Source organism: Guillardia theta, assembly GCF_000315625.1.
Source record: "Guillardia theta CCMP2712 unplaced genomic scaffold GUITHscaffold_7, whole genome shotgun sequence".
NCBI lineage: Eukaryota > Cryptophyceae > Pyrenomonadales > Geminigeraceae > Guillardia > Guillardia theta.
The window spans coordinates 439001-453577 of record NW_005434667.1 but is presented as its reverse complement, the minus strand read 5'-3'; the positions used below and the strand labels follow the sequence as shown (position 1 = coordinate 453577).

General features: G+C 53.6%; 2 protein-coding genes across 2 annotated transcripts; one reads left to right on the top strand and one right to left on the bottom strand.

Moving 5' to 3' along the window:
* Positions 1-1299: 1299 nt before the first annotated feature.
* Positions 1300-8114, top strand: GUITHDRAFT_133302 (hypothetical protein; the record flags this gene model as incomplete). Its single annotated transcript, XM_005839813.1, has 24 exons — positions 1300-1417; positions 1543-1621; positions 1912-2027; positions 2067-2125; positions 2214-2300; positions 2366-3196; positions 3256-4653; positions 5014-5113; positions 5261-5293; positions 5519-5553; positions 5865-5891; positions 6038-6082; positions 6143-6180; positions 6230-6270; positions 6317-6756; positions 6805-6884; positions 6938-6992; positions 7047-7081; positions 7130-7220; positions 7399-7452; positions 7500-7592; positions 7728-7804; positions 7870-8032; positions 8079-8114. 24 exons carry the CDS (start codon positions 1300-1302, stop codon positions 8112-8114), a joined length of 4131 nt encoding a protein of 1376 aa, XP_005839870.1.
* Position 8115: 1 nt separating this feature from the next.
* GUITHDRAFT_92111 (hypothetical protein) lies at positions 8116-8914 on the bottom strand. Its single transcript, XM_005839812.1, has 2 exons — positions 8847-8914; positions 8116-8673 (listed from the first exon to the last, which is right to left on the bottom strand). The coding sequence occupies exons 1-2, from the start codon at positions 8896-8898 to the stop codon at positions 8222-8224; spliced, it is 504 nt and encodes a 167-aa protein (XP_005839869.1). The 5' UTR covers positions 8899-8914; the 3' UTR covers positions 8116-8221.
* Positions 8915-14577: the final 5663 nt, after the last annotated feature.

Sequence of the window (14577 nt, the reverse complement as noted above, 5' to 3'; positions counted from 1 at the left end):
ACAAACCCACATCCCCCCTATGACCTTTATCTGCTTGACCTAGACACCCACCTACCCTAGGAATTATTACCCCTCTTTCATATCATAAGTACCCTACCCTTTTATATCGATAACCCTGTATCAAAATCGACCACCCCTGGTTTCTCAGCAAGGACCGTCTTCACATTTTCCCGCCCCCACAAAAAAAGAAAGGAATGATGCAGGGTGGGTGGTATGACCCTACCTGATATTTGAACATTTAAATCAGCCCATATAGGGGGTAGTGAAACACACCCTACAAAGGAGGGCGGGAAACATATGGTCGGTCAAATTGGTTGTACTGCTGTTGTGCTGGTCAAACAGAAGAAAGGGGATGAGGGCGATGAACTGAGTAGGAGGGAGATGAGCTTGAACATGAGGGGGATGAAAATTTGGTCGTTGTTGGAACACCACTCCAAAATCAGGAAACATGCAGAACGGGGACTGGGGAGGGAAGGGGGCAGCGTGACGGCGGAGAATGAGCAACTGGTACGACGAGGAGGAGAGAGGAGGAGGTTCGATTGCTCTTGTTCTGCGTGAATGTGGGTGATAACTCATGAAGGTGGGCGGAGAACGCAGAAAGATCGGGCTACCAGGTCTGACAGCCTGAGCGCCAGTTGCAATGAGGTTGCTAACGTTCCCTTTCATAGCCTGTTTGAAGCTGTGACGGGGTATTTGAAGAGAGAGAAGCGTAGAGGTACAACAAGGATGAGAACTTGACTGTGAATGCTGACAAGTTTGAGGTAGATCCTCCAAGGAAAAAGACGAGGTAATCCCCCAGGGGACCCATCGTCCTGTGACCCTTCCTGTATGTGCTCAGTACGGTCATATGGAGTGGAGGTGATGCGAATGGTAGTGTATATGGATGGTTCAGCGTTATCCACTGACTGCTTGGAAGAAGGCAATGCCGATGATAGCGACTCTCCCTCCAGTCGACTGCTGCCCGGGTACTTGCTGCTTTCCCCACCCATACGCGCTGACGTGGGAGGTGAGCAGGTCCTCATGGAACGAGATCAGACGTCAAGGTGAGCATGAGGATGTGACGCAAATGGTCTTAGCTTGATGCTGCAGAAGACAGAGACGTCCCTCCGAGCACGGAGAGGAGTAGAGGGTGGTTCCTGTCCAAAGTGCGAGGTGAATGCCTGACTTGCCGTCCCTTCTCCCTTATGGGAGTGAATAGATGCTGCAGATGATGAAACAGTCCACGGAACGTGTGTGCCGTTGCTCTGTGACGGCAAGATTGCGCCAAGATTGATCTCTTGCTGTGGCGTGACATTCATCATGATCATCATTGGAATCATCGCAGCCCCGCTGACAGTTCAGAGCCTGATGTCGAGCTCGATTTTAGATCTGAGGGAGTTGAATGTGACGATTGTAAATAGCAATCAGATCGAACAAGGTGTGATCGGCTGGATCGATTCGGCTCCTGTTGTTGAAGTCGACAGCCGACTGAGTGTTGGCATATGGGCCTCCTGGTGATTTGTGTACAATGTGCATTTCCCAAATGATCCTTTTGACTTTTAGGTTGTGGCCAGGATCTATCAATATTGGCGAATCTAACTTCTCGGCGGTCTTGCCGTCTCAAGATGATCCAGTACATGGGGTGAAGAGTGAGGTTTCATGCATGCTTGGGGAGTTGCTGCTTCCGGGATTCAGTATCGAGTGGGTTCCACATGAAGCTTTCATCATGCTGTATTCTCTTGTTTGACGGAGTGAACAGGAGAGAATCGGATGTTCTGCTGAGAAACGGGAAGATCAAATTGTCGAATTCAGACCATTCCGAATGTCTCGATGAGTTCGTGAGAAACATTTTCTTCCTGCAAGAAACGCGAATGGCCATTCAAGGACAGATCTCTCTGAGTCTAGAATGTGATGCTACAATACCTCTTGCAGTATCATCTCACAAAGTTTTGCAGTGCACTTCCTCGGCATGTCGTTGTCCCTAGGGTTCTCGGACATCAAAGTTGAGAAGGAGATCTCAGCCAAATCCATGGACAGGTTGTCAAAAGGTCAGATATCGATTGTCGATTTCGACATGAAATCGTCAGACATGGAACAAATGATGATAAGGTCCGAGTTGATGGTGAATAATCCTTCCATCTTTCAGGTAGATATATCTCGTTCAATCAGCGTAAAATAATCTCCATTTCTAGATTGCAGACTTTGGAATCGTAACGCTTGACATTTCATACAAGAACAAAAGGATCGGAAGCTTTTCGAGTGATACAGTGAAGAACTTAGTGCCAGGAACGAACAAACTGTCAGTCTCCGGCATCCTGAAGGTGAAGATCCTGCCGATGACTCGTTTGTTGACTTGATGTGTCATGTAACCTTGTCATCTTTGCAGCCCGAAGACGTTGTCTCTTCATCCGAGCTGTTCTCTTCACTCGTCAATGGTCGACCTGTCCTTCTCACCGCCAACCTCACAAGCGTGTCGAATCACTTCATCGCAGGAGGCTTGATTGGCACAGAACTTGACGTGACAGTCAGTGGAAAACGAATGCCTCTTGTGTCAGGATCCTCAATCTTCTTTCCTCGCCTTGCTCTTCGCCCTGTTGAGTCAAGCATAGTGGAGCTCGATGCTGAGATTCAGCTGGAGCTGGTTGACATCTTCGGACAAGACTCTCCGTTCGCTCTGACAGGCATCAGCCTGCTTTCGGTGTCAGCTTTCTACCAGCAGAGCATGGCAGCAAATCTTCAAGTCATCCCAGACAAGATCTTGCGTCTGTCAAGATACCGGTATTCGCTCTCTTTCGCTTCCCTCGCGACCGTTTCCCCTGTCCCCTTCAGTCAGCTGCTGCTGGACTTTTTCAACTCCACAGAGCTGGAGGTTGAGATCCGGTGCACATGCAACGTGAACATTACGACGGCGATGGGCAACCTGACGCTGACGGGGGTGTACCTGACCCAGGACCTCGTGCTGAAAGGCTGCGGGGGGCTGAGGGACGTGGAGGTCGACTCGATCCAGGTGTTCAGCTCTGTGGGAGGATCGCTGCTCTTCTCTGCCGAGGGTTCCTTCCGCAACCCTTCTAACGCTTCTGCGTCCCTGGGTGCCATCGCGCTGGCGCTCGAGCGGCGGGGGTTACGCCTCGGGCAAGTGTTCTCGCAGTCGATGAGCATCGGGCCCGGGAAGAATGTGATGAGAGTCAGTGGTCATTTGCTTCCTTCCTCGAAAGAGGTACAGCCATGTCCCTTCGCTGCCCCTCCAAGTTCTGGTCCTGACGAGTTGCCCAACAGGAAAAAGACGAACTTGGACAAGTTGTGGGCTCCTTCCTCCGAGGGGAGAGGGTCGACCTGCAGCTTGTGGGGCTGTCGGCTCAAAGTTTCGACTCGGAATGGCTGCAGCAGGTGGTGGAGAAGCTTTCATTCAACATTCCTTTCCAGTCGCCTGCTCCCAATATCAGCGTTGAATCGTTCAACGTCTCCTCAGCAGATGTCTCTTTGTCTGACGGAGGGGACATTCTGTTCAGCTGCTCGCTGTGGGTCCAGGTGACGCTTCCCTTTGAAGCAGCTCTCGACGTCACGTCTCTGTCCGCGGATCTCATCCTCTCTCGTACCGCTGATTCCTCCCCTCTTGCCAGACTCACGGTGCCGCTAACCGACGTCGTTTACGATGCTCCCACCTCCCGACTTTTTCTCTCCCTCGTCGATCAGAGCCTCGTTGTGCTCGACGAGGACCTGGTGGCTCAGGTGCTAGTGGAGGCCCAGGAGGCAGGGGGCGCGTCAGTGCGTCTTTCAGGGAATGTTTCTTCGACTTTGAGGTTCGATTTCGGAGAGATTCTTGTCGACTCTCTCCCGCTGCTGCTGGAGCTTCCTCTGCACGTGTCTGGGTCAGAGCTGGGCAGGCTGATCCACGTTTCAGATTTGGACTTTGTCGATGGCAACTCGTCGGATCAGCTTCCCTTCTCGCTGCACGTCAATGTGAACAACCCCACGGCAGTGTCGGCTGACGTAGGAGACGTGACGCTCGGCATCAGCCCCACAGGTTGTCTCGTCCCTGCGCCGATGATGCTGGTCGAGATGAAGGCTCTGCACGTCAGCTCTGGCTGGAGCCACTTGATCGTCAACGGGCTCTACAGGAATCCGCCTGACCCCCAGCAGTATCCCTGTGCCGCAGACTTCATCTCAGCTCTGGTGGGGGGGAGGCCAGTCAACATTAGCGTCGTTGAGAGTCACGCCAGTGCTCCCCTGGTGCAGGCTGTGCTGAGGGCGATGAGGCTGAGGACGGAGCTCAACGGCCTGCCTGTCCGCCTGCAGACGGTAGCGAGAGCGATCATGCTGGATCCTGTGCCCGTCTTCAGAGACAAGGAGGTGCACGTCAGGGTGGACGTCAGGAACCCGTTCAGCGTAGACGCTCGCGTCTCGCAGATCTCACTGTCGCTCGAGGCGGAAGGCGGAGACATCGGGCGCTTCGAGGCTGACATGACGCTGAACCCCCTCCTGATACCGCGATCGAAGACCACCCTCACCCCAGAGCTCTGCGTCGACCTCCTGAAGCTCCTCGACCTCGCGCTCTTCCGCGCCTTCATCAAAGCTGCTGCCTCCAAGGGCGGAGCTGAGGTGCACGTGACAGGGTCCGTGCGACTGACGCTGGGCGCGAAGTTCAGCTCCACCTTATTTCTGGACCGCCAGGCGGTGCCGACCTATCTGGAGATTCGAGCAGCCTCGTCCTGCTGGCCAGCAGCTGGGCTCTCGACTGGGTATTCCTGCTCCTCCCGGTTTTGACTTGACTGACTGACGTGATAGCAGGAAACGATTTCAGCCCTCTGACGTTGTTTCAGTCGGATGACGCTCCTCTCTGCATTCTCCTCCCGCCCCTCTCCTTCCCCATCTTCTACCCCTCGTGCATTCACTTCCATCCTTGACCAAACTCCACTCTCCTCCAGCCCTTTGTATTCTCACCCTTGTCAATATAAGTGATCGTTTTCAAGTAAACTCAAATCAAACTTTCCTGAGTTAGTATCTGAAACTTGTGAGCTCGTAGGGGAGGCGCAGGTAAGAGATAGTGGTCGAGACATCTCAATCAGCATTGCCACCAGTACCATCTCCATCAGCATCTCCATCAGCATCTCCATGACATGGAGTTGCTGTTCAAGTCAGTACTCTCCTTGTTCCAGCTCCAGGTTGCTGATGAAGTCACTTCAGAGAGAGGGTCTTTCGAGATAAGGCTGGTGATAAATCCGGAGAAACTAATTTAAATATTTTCTGCCTTTGAGATTGCGTTTTCAAACACTTTCCACAGGATATCCCGACAACAATGCGATGCAAGGCCATGGTTGTCCTTGCAGTGGGAGCGTGGATGGCGCTACCCCTGGCATCGGAACCGCCACAGGCTTCTCCTCTCGCTTCTTCTCGCCCTACTGCTCCTGCGTCTCTTCCTCCTCATTCTCCTTCCTCGCCTCTTCCTCCTCCCTTCACTGGCTCGTCGCATTCAGAACGGCAAACAGAAATCAGTAATGTCCTTGAATCCCGTCTGGTGTCTCGTGATGTTTCCTTGTAGGGTTTGTTAAGACATATCACACCGGCTTCCGTCATGTAAGAATCATGATGCGAGGACTACTCGCCTCTGATGTGAAGTTGAAGATGGCATTTTATCGGAATGTTTCGCGATGCTCATCAGATCAGCGAAGGACATACTTCAAGATAGTGGACCCAAGAGGACGAAGTAAAGCTCTCAAGTTCACCGAACATACTTGATCTAGTTTGACTTGCAGAGTTTGGGCTGAATATAAGTGAAGAAGAACCACTGCGAACATTTCTCCTACCCCTGTGCAAACAGCATTCCGAGGGGCTGAAGGTCAAGAATGGAATTGTTTCATGTCGACTGCTCTGACATTCCTGATCAGTGGTTGTATCTCAGAGAAGGTGGCGAGGTGCTGATAAGACGCCATCGACTTTCCTTTCTGAGAGCACCTTGGTGTAGATTTTAGACCTGGACAAGAATTGCAAAGAAGCTTGTATCCGTGAGCATGAAGTATCTGATCAGAGTTGTCTGTGAGGAAGCTGAAGCAGATTTCAGATTGTGTACGTCAATGAGACCATCGAGGATCTGGAACCAGAGGATGTAAAGAAACTTCTGATAGCCCCGTTACCTCCTACTGATTACTGATTGTGATGCCTTCAGAACTACACTCCTACTTTAAGGATGAACCATGACTTCAAGTGATAGTGTTTTTTTTCTCTGCCCCGTGAGAGGAATGACGTCGATCAGGTCGGTTCTTGACATGAGGCTGAGGGAATATGGACTTGAAGGTTCAGTTCATTGATTTCCAACCGTGAATGCTTTAACGCTGTGCAGATGAGAATTTGTGTTTAAGAGGAGGTCTCGACGAAGAGCAAATCGACGAATTTTTGGGACGAGCCGGACCAGAAATGCAGACCCTGGACAACAAAGACTTTGACGAATACTACAAAAACAGGGCCAATGACATGGGTGTTCCCGAGAACCCCGACTGGGATGATTATTTGAACAACGATGACCTGCTGAAATCTTTCACGAATTCTGACGAAGAAAAAGTGGAGATTGACTCTCACTTTGGCGTCTCGTCGTCTGAATATGAGAGTGAGCTCTTCAAAGATAGCTTTCCAGAAGAGAACTTCTCAGATCCTGTGTATTATTCTCCCGCATTTCCTCAGTGTGGTATCTTCGGAATGTTGATCGAAAGATTCGACGAGATCATCAGGTCCGAGCCTTCGAGCTATAACCATTCCTTCTTGTTGCTGCGCTTGAAGAATGAGGTGCGTAAAGCCGATGATTTCATTGCCAGCTGAAGTTGTCTTGTGCAGAGCATTGATTCCGAGATCATATACGCCAGCGAGTGTTTCATGGAACATTTCAAGCCTCCTGTAGAAGACATTATTGGCAAGTAAGTCATTCCTCATGGATGGACGCCATTTTTTCTTGTTGATGACGCGGCAGGCCATGGAGAACGCTCTATGGGCACGTTGATAAGGATCGCCTCGAGAGCTGGCAGGTGAAAATAAGAGGAGGATCGAAACCGGGGAAGGGCTGACAGCCGTCGCATCAGGCAATGAATCTATCTGGAATGAAGCTCCAGAGCAGGTCTGTCACTTTATGTTCAGTTTTGAACCAGAGAATGAGCATCCCAAGGTTTCAATACCCGGGGAAGCAGAGCCATGAGTACGCCTGCCTGCATGCCGAATGTGTACTGTATGATCACAAGAAACGAGACGAAGTGCAGGTTCGTTCGCTCCGATCCGATAGAAATGTCTTGAAATGATCAGAAGCAATGGTGGTGCAGATCATAGCTGTAGTGTTCGATGATGTGACGGGACTTCCGACAACAGAAGTCAGCTCCTCCTCGTCCTCCTCTGTATCGGCTCATTGATGGGTATGCACCTTGTTGACCTCGGTGACAGGAAGTAGAACACGACCCCAGAGATGTATGGGACTGCCTCGCATATGCTGAGAACGTATGCAATCGAAGTTCTCGTGCAACGAATTCCTGATGACATCTCAGATCGTTCTTCGAATCCGCTCGATTATGAGGGACAGCATATACGACCTGTTTCCCAAGTACCACAAATACGTGACCAACTTCGACTTGGGAAGGGTGCAGGATGAGATAGACCATGAAATTGTCGGCACCCCTATATATACTTCGAGCGGCGGGACGACAGAATCAGTCATGAAGTGAGCATGAAGTTGTAGACTTGTTTCTTCTCTGTTGCCTTGGGGAATCGATTAGGCGTCGCTGCTGAAGCAGCAACAAATATGTTTTGACATTCCTGTGTCCGCAGTGTGGATGTATCAGAACAATGCAAGGTGCTCGGGGACTGGTACAGGTTGGTTGATCTCATGTAGCAAGGAAGCTGTTCACCTGGTGGTAGGGACTACCACAAGCAGCTCGTCGACGCATACCACGAGCGGAGGAGACAGCCAGGACCGGTTGACACCTGCAAAGTCCCCGAGGAGCTCAAGGAGCAGAACGAGCGGATGAAAGACACGAGCAAGAAGCTGGAAGAGATGCTGTTGATGAGGAAGGAGATTCAGGTACACAGACACCTTCGTCATGTTGGTGATCCTGACTGGGATGTAGAACGACGCGAATTTGGAGGACATGTGGGAGCAGTAGCTGAGAGCTTCAGTTTGCTTGTATCACAAACAGATTACAAAGTTGAATGCAGAAAATCTAGTCTACGGCCTGAGCGTTTCGAGCCTTTCAGAGAGCTCTGCCCAGGTTTAAGCGTCGCCAATGTTCTCCACCGCCCGTTGGAACCTGCGGAGCTGGATGCGTTCAGCTTCTGCAAGCGTCTCAAACCAGTTGGCGACGTCTTCGAAGCCCTCCTGCCTCGCGACCTTGGCGAACTCAGGGTACATTGTGTTGCCATCGTGGTTCTCGCCAATGATGGCGGCGTTGAGATTGTCGATGGTGGAGCCAAACGGCTGGTTAGAGACAGGGTCACCGATCTCCTGCAAGAACTCCAGATGGCCGAGAGCTTGTCCCTCTTCCGACTGAGCTACTTGTCTGAATGCAGCAGCTATCTCCGTGTACCCCTCGACGTCAGCCCTCTGAGCGAAATACTCGTAACGAGCTTTGGCCATGCACTCGCCGGCGAAGGCGTCCTTGAGGTTTTGAAGAGTCTTGGTGCCCTCAAGCGACTTGGAGCACATGGCTCTTGCAACCTTCGGTCCTGGTCGACACAGAGTTAGACGACAACTGCGAGTTTGTGGCAGCAGGCGTAGAGCTTCCAGGTCGCAAGGGTGGGGAAGAAGGACGATGGAGGGAGAGAGGAGAGGAAAGCAGAAAGGGACAGGAAGAGCTAGAGATGAAGCAGAAGCAGGAGTAGAAGGAGAAGCTGCTGACCTTGCACTCGGCGGGCGGCGGCGACAACACGGGGAGCGAGGAAACGCAGCATGGCACGTGGTTCTGGAAGCCGCAAGCATCGGATTCAAACCGATTAAATCTGTTGGAATCCAATACAAATCAGTCGATTCAGTGGAATTGAACCTGGGGAACTTCCTCTGCGGATCGTCGGAGAACTTCGAGATTCCGTTGTAACGGTTACATACAGCGGGGCACTACCACTTGAAGGCGGTTCAGTTCAGTCAGATCAGTCGGACAATTTCAGTGCAGAGCGAGTGAGGACTCGGACGAGTTTCACGAACTTTAACACTATCTTACAACAAAAATGCGAAAGAAGTCAGCCACTTGATCTGAACCTTCCTTGCCCTCCTCACATTCAAGGCGAGATGGTCAGTGCGATGCCACACCCATCAACACCAGCTGGGACAGACTGGACCGAGACGTTCTGCATGGAAGGCGGCGAAGCGGTGGGCAACGTCGGTATCTCGAAAAGGTAAGTGACGCCAATCTCGAGGAGGAGCGACGGGAGATCGAGAATGTTCTGACTCCAGCTGAAGTCGGACGAGGCCCAGCTGACGATCTTGCGCTCCCCGGTGCAAGACGACCATGACACGTTCAGTCCCTGCGCGAGAGTCTCGTTGTCCATCGCGGGCAGGCCCTGTATGCGCAGCAGGCTGTACCGGGAGGCCTGCAGGTAGGAGGCGACAGTCACTGATACCGACGCGTTGCCACGAGCAAAGACGCTGACGTTGAAGTTGGGGGTGACGTGCAGAGGAGCAGAGGAACATTCGTCCGGCGGAGAGGCGATGGGGAAGCTGGAGATGAAGGGAACGAAGATGTTCCGCGATACGTCCTGCGCCGTGACCTTGACCGACATGCGAGTCGGGCTCCTCGTCGTCGAAGGGTTGACCAACACCAGGGAGATGTTTGTCGTCTGCTCTGCCAGCAAGCTCTGCTGCAGGATGAGAAGAACTCGACCGCCCGTGGACCAGAGAGCCGAGCCGAGGAAGACAGGTTCCACCTGCTCCAGCGCGATGCTGGTGGGGTACCCTGGCCACATGCTCTGCAAGCCGGAGAGGGAGAAGACGAAGATTTGATCCTGCAGGTCAACGTTGGGCTGGAGGACGATGCTTAGTCGGTTGCTCGCCCCGCAAACGGAGGAGGACTGTGTTATGCTTGCGGTAGTGAAGCCAGCGACCTTGAGAGGCGCCTGGTTGCGAGCCCCTTTGTCCATGATGGACGGCGGGATGAAGACCTGCCCGCTTCCAGTGACGACTTGGATGAGGATGGGGCCAGGTGACTCCTGCATGTAGGAAGGGTTGAGGACGACGAAGGAGATGCTGTAGTTGACGTCCTTCTGCAAGGTGTTGGACAACTTGAGCAGAAGAGATCCGGAGGACTGGTTCCACATCCCTCTCGCCTCGAAGACGCTGTCCGAGACCACCTGGATGGAGCCAGTGGGGGTGGCACTTCCCAGCAGGCCTGTGAGGAGAATCGATCGGTTGTCCATAGCCAGCACATCAGCTCCCATCTGAATGACAAGACGGATCTTGTTTGACGCGGCTGTCGCGACTGTGCTCTGCTCGATGAACTTGTAGTTCCACCCCGCGATGAAGAAGGGCTGAGCGCTGCCCGTCCCAAGCACTGGCAATCCGTCATTGATGCAGATTGATCCTGCTGCTCCCAACGATAAGGCAAACCTGTTGGTGCCGGAGACCATCGAGTTCGAGAACTCAATCGTCACCTGATGTGCTACGTTTGCTGGAAGAAAGTCTGAGACGCTGAACAAGAACCTCTCGCATGCGTCGGGCGCACTCGTCGAGTCATGCCACGGCGATGCCTGAAAGGAATAACAGGAGGAAGAAGAATCCTTGCAGAGAGTCGACGAGGAAGCGTTGATGGACATGGTACAGCAACTCCCTTGGCTGCACTCGTTGCTCCCGCTGCTTCCTCCTCCCGGCGTCGAGTTGTTGGCAACCTCAAGGAATGGGCAGGACGAGTTGGGAACCTGCTGAGAGCTCACGCAGAGAGGGAGGGAGGAGCAGACGGTGAACGACTTGGTCCAATCGATCTTCTGTGCATCCAGCCCAGCAACCCAGAAGAGGCTGGAGGAGGGGAAATCGACGTTAGCTGTGAACTCCACGATGAGCTGGTTTCTTGCTCCGGGGAAAGCATTGGACTGGACCATCCTAACTGAGGTGAAGCGAGCAACAAGCAGGGGAGCACCGTTTCCTGCCGCAGCAACGATCTGCTGCGGGGCGATGCCAGCAAGAGGAGCGGAGAACAAGAGAGGAGGAGAACTCTGCCCGGTCGCTGGGTTGGTGACGTTGAATGACAGAGAGCAGTTGGTGTCAGCTGGAATGGTGCTGATCACCGAGACGACGAGCTGGCCAAGGGACTGGATCCAAGTCCCCGAGGAGTTGAGACCGCACGAGGGGACAAGCTCGAGTTGTTCGGAGTCAGATGTCTGCGTGTTGACAAGACCCGACAAGGTGATCCGGATGCCCTTGCTGCCGTCAAATCCGTCTGGAGTCGCGAACATGAAGGTCAGGGTGTTGAGGCTGTTGACCGACGGAGAGCTCTGAGTCATCGTAGCGTAGGAGAGATACGAGGACACGAAGAGCGGAGCTTCCCTTCCTGTTCCCCTCGCGACTTCCGAGCTTGCAATAGGGACGTCCCCCTCTATGCGAGCTGTGAAAGTTGGCGAAGACTGAGAGGCTTCAGGGTTGATGATGTGGAAGGTGAAGTTTTGTCGCACATTTGCTTGCAGAGCCTCAGAGAAGGAGAAGCGGATGCTCGAGTCGTTCCAAACCACATCCACCAGCCCTCCGCTGCTCGCCAGCACGCTGGTTCGGTTGACGACGATCCCCGCTGGGTCCGCAAGCTTCGCTGACATGAAAGACGAGATGATGAGAACCGATTCGGCTGGAAGCAGCACCGAGCAAGAGAGCGAGACTCTTAGCGCATTCAAATTCCCTCGGGAGGACACGGTCTGCGACATTGACACATTCATTCCTCCAATCAGCAGCGGATCTGCATTGCCCTGAGCCTTGTTCATAGGTACTCCAGCGTGCCTCGTTACTCCATTGATCTCGATGGATACTTGAGGGGAGGATTGAGCGACCTCGCCGTTCTTGAGGGTAAAGGAGAAGACGTAGACCTCTGGCGGAACTGGTTCCCCGAACAACATCGTCAGCTTTCCATCCTCAGCGCTCCAGTTCCCTTTCTGCCCAACCACGAAACTTGACAGGTTGCCACTCAACTGCAGGAGCGAAGACTCAGTGACAGTCCCTGTGAGACCGGAGATGGTCAACGCATCGTCCTGCGCGATCGTAACTCGGGACGCCAGGGTCACAGTCAGAGTGTTAGCGATCAGATTGCCCGGATTCGACTGTCCGATAGACAGCAAAGTGAAACCTGCGACGAGCAGAGGCGCACGATTCCCATCCTCCTTGTCCAGCTCGAAGGGCCAGATGCGCACACTGCCCTTGGTTTCAACGTGCATGGCCGGAGACTCCTGACCTTGAAGGGGATTTGTGACCTCGAATGAGAACCTGAACAGCTGGGAGGACGGGAGCTCTGTGGCGAAAGTCACGCACAAGGAAGAGGCCTCGCACGAGACTGCAGCCACGTCGTTGGGAGAGAAATCCCCATAGACCGTCACGTTGGAGGGTAACGAGACTCCGTCGAGGCCTCGGACAACCAGGACCAGGCCCTTCAAGATAGGATTGTAGAAGGAGATGTTGAGGGTGAGGTAGTTGAGACTGCCGGCTCCAGGTGTCGTCTGCCCGATCGATGCCTGACGGAATCCTGCGATGAAGAGGGGAGAGCTCAGGCCGCCTGCGGGAGAGAGGAGGGTGGGAGGGATAGGAATGTCACTGGAGGATAAGGAGGCTGATACAGCTTCTTGCCCAGTTGTTGGGTTGGTGACGTTGAACTGCAAGTAGATCGAAGAGAGGGCCGCAATCGGGTTCTTCGCTGTCAGCACAAGTTGACCGAGGGTCACTGACAGGTTCGCCAGGCTGTCGAAGTTGTTGAGGGTTGTGCCATCCTGAGCCTGAGCTATCAACGGCACCTGCCTATCGACTCCTCTGGTGCGATTCAGACCAGAGACAGTCAGTCTGAACCCTCGGCGGATGGCGACGTTGCATGAGAGCCATACAGTCAGGGTGTTGGCGACAGAGACGTTGATGGAGCTGGGAAAGAAGGACGACTGGCTGATGTTGCCATGCAGAAATCCTGCCACAAAGATCGGTCCAGGTGAGGCAGGCGCGATGCGAAACTTGACTCTTGACAGCACGTGCTCCACCGAGCAGTTGCTGGTCATCGAGCTACATATGCCAGCGGAGACCGTGAGGTTCGAGGGCTGGATCGGACGACTCGGGTTGCGGAACTCAGCTGAGACGTTGTACTGGCTCCCAGCTGCTATCATCGAGGGCTTGTCCAGCCTAAACGACAGGAGGCCTGCCTCGTTGAATACCGTGTACCTCAGATCCCCCTGAGTCTTGTTCAGGATCACAAAATTTCCGAGACTCAACCTGTGTATCAAGGATCAGAGCTTTGCAGATGTATCACAGAAGAAGGAGGAAGAGTCATCATATTCTAGTTTCAACCAAGGGAAGATGTCTCTTGCTTTACTCACATGTCTTCAAGGCCTTCGACGTACAGAAGGAGCGCAAGAAGCTCTCTGCTCCCGTCAGCAATGCTGTCTGTCACGCTCACGTCGACGTTCAACGAGAAGGTGAGAGTGATCGAGTTCAGCTCGTCCTGCACGAACGATCGGCTGGACACTCGGCTGCTCACAAACCCGGCGATGAGAAGAGGAGCACGGTTGCCCTCAGCCTTCCCGATCGCTGTCTGCAAGACCACGACAGGGCCGCTGATCTCGGCGAACACATTCGGCGCTTCTTGTCGTTTCTGCCCGTTGGTAATGACGAAGGAGAAGGTGAAGTTGACCAGGTCAGCGAGCGCCTGTGACAGCTCGAAGGAGAGAGATCCATCCGCTCTCCGCCAGCGGACCACCTGCTCTTCGTTGTTAGAGAAGGCTACCGTCAGGTTGCTGTCGTCTGTCGCGCTTCCCGTCAGCCCAGTGATGGTGACTCGGCACCCAGCAGAGAGCGAGAGGGAAGTGGAGAGAGTTGCCGTGATCAGGTTAAGCTCTCCGGGATAAGGGGTCGACTGTCCGATGGAAGCGTTCGAGGTGAAGGAGGAAACGAACTGGGCTACCACAAGGGGAGCGCTGTTGCCTGTCGCAGCATCCAGCAAGGTCGGGTGCACGATGACGGGGCCTCCTACTGACAGATAGATAGGACGCGAAGGCTGCCCCCTGCTCGGGTTCACAAGAACGAAGGAGAACTGGTAGACGAGCTGGGGCTCCGTGTCGTTCCCCAGCCTCAAGATCAGCGTGCCTGTGCTACGAGTCCAGCTCGCAACTTTCTCGAAGATGGTAAGGTTTGAGGAGGAGATCTCGAGGCTGGGTGACGATGTGGCGCTTCCAGTGAGGCCGGAGAGAGTGAGGTAGCTTCCCTTGGGAAGGAAACAAGAGGACGTGAACGAGACTGTCAGGGAGTTGTTTGCGGCTTGTGATGGAGTGCTCTGCTGGATGTGCTTGTGGAAGAAGCCTGCGATCACGAGGGCGGACTGAGCTCGACCAGCCTGAGGGATCTTGACGACAGGCATGGCGATGCCGCTAGAGACTAGCGAGACTTCTGGTGGAAGCTGAGGAGCGAGC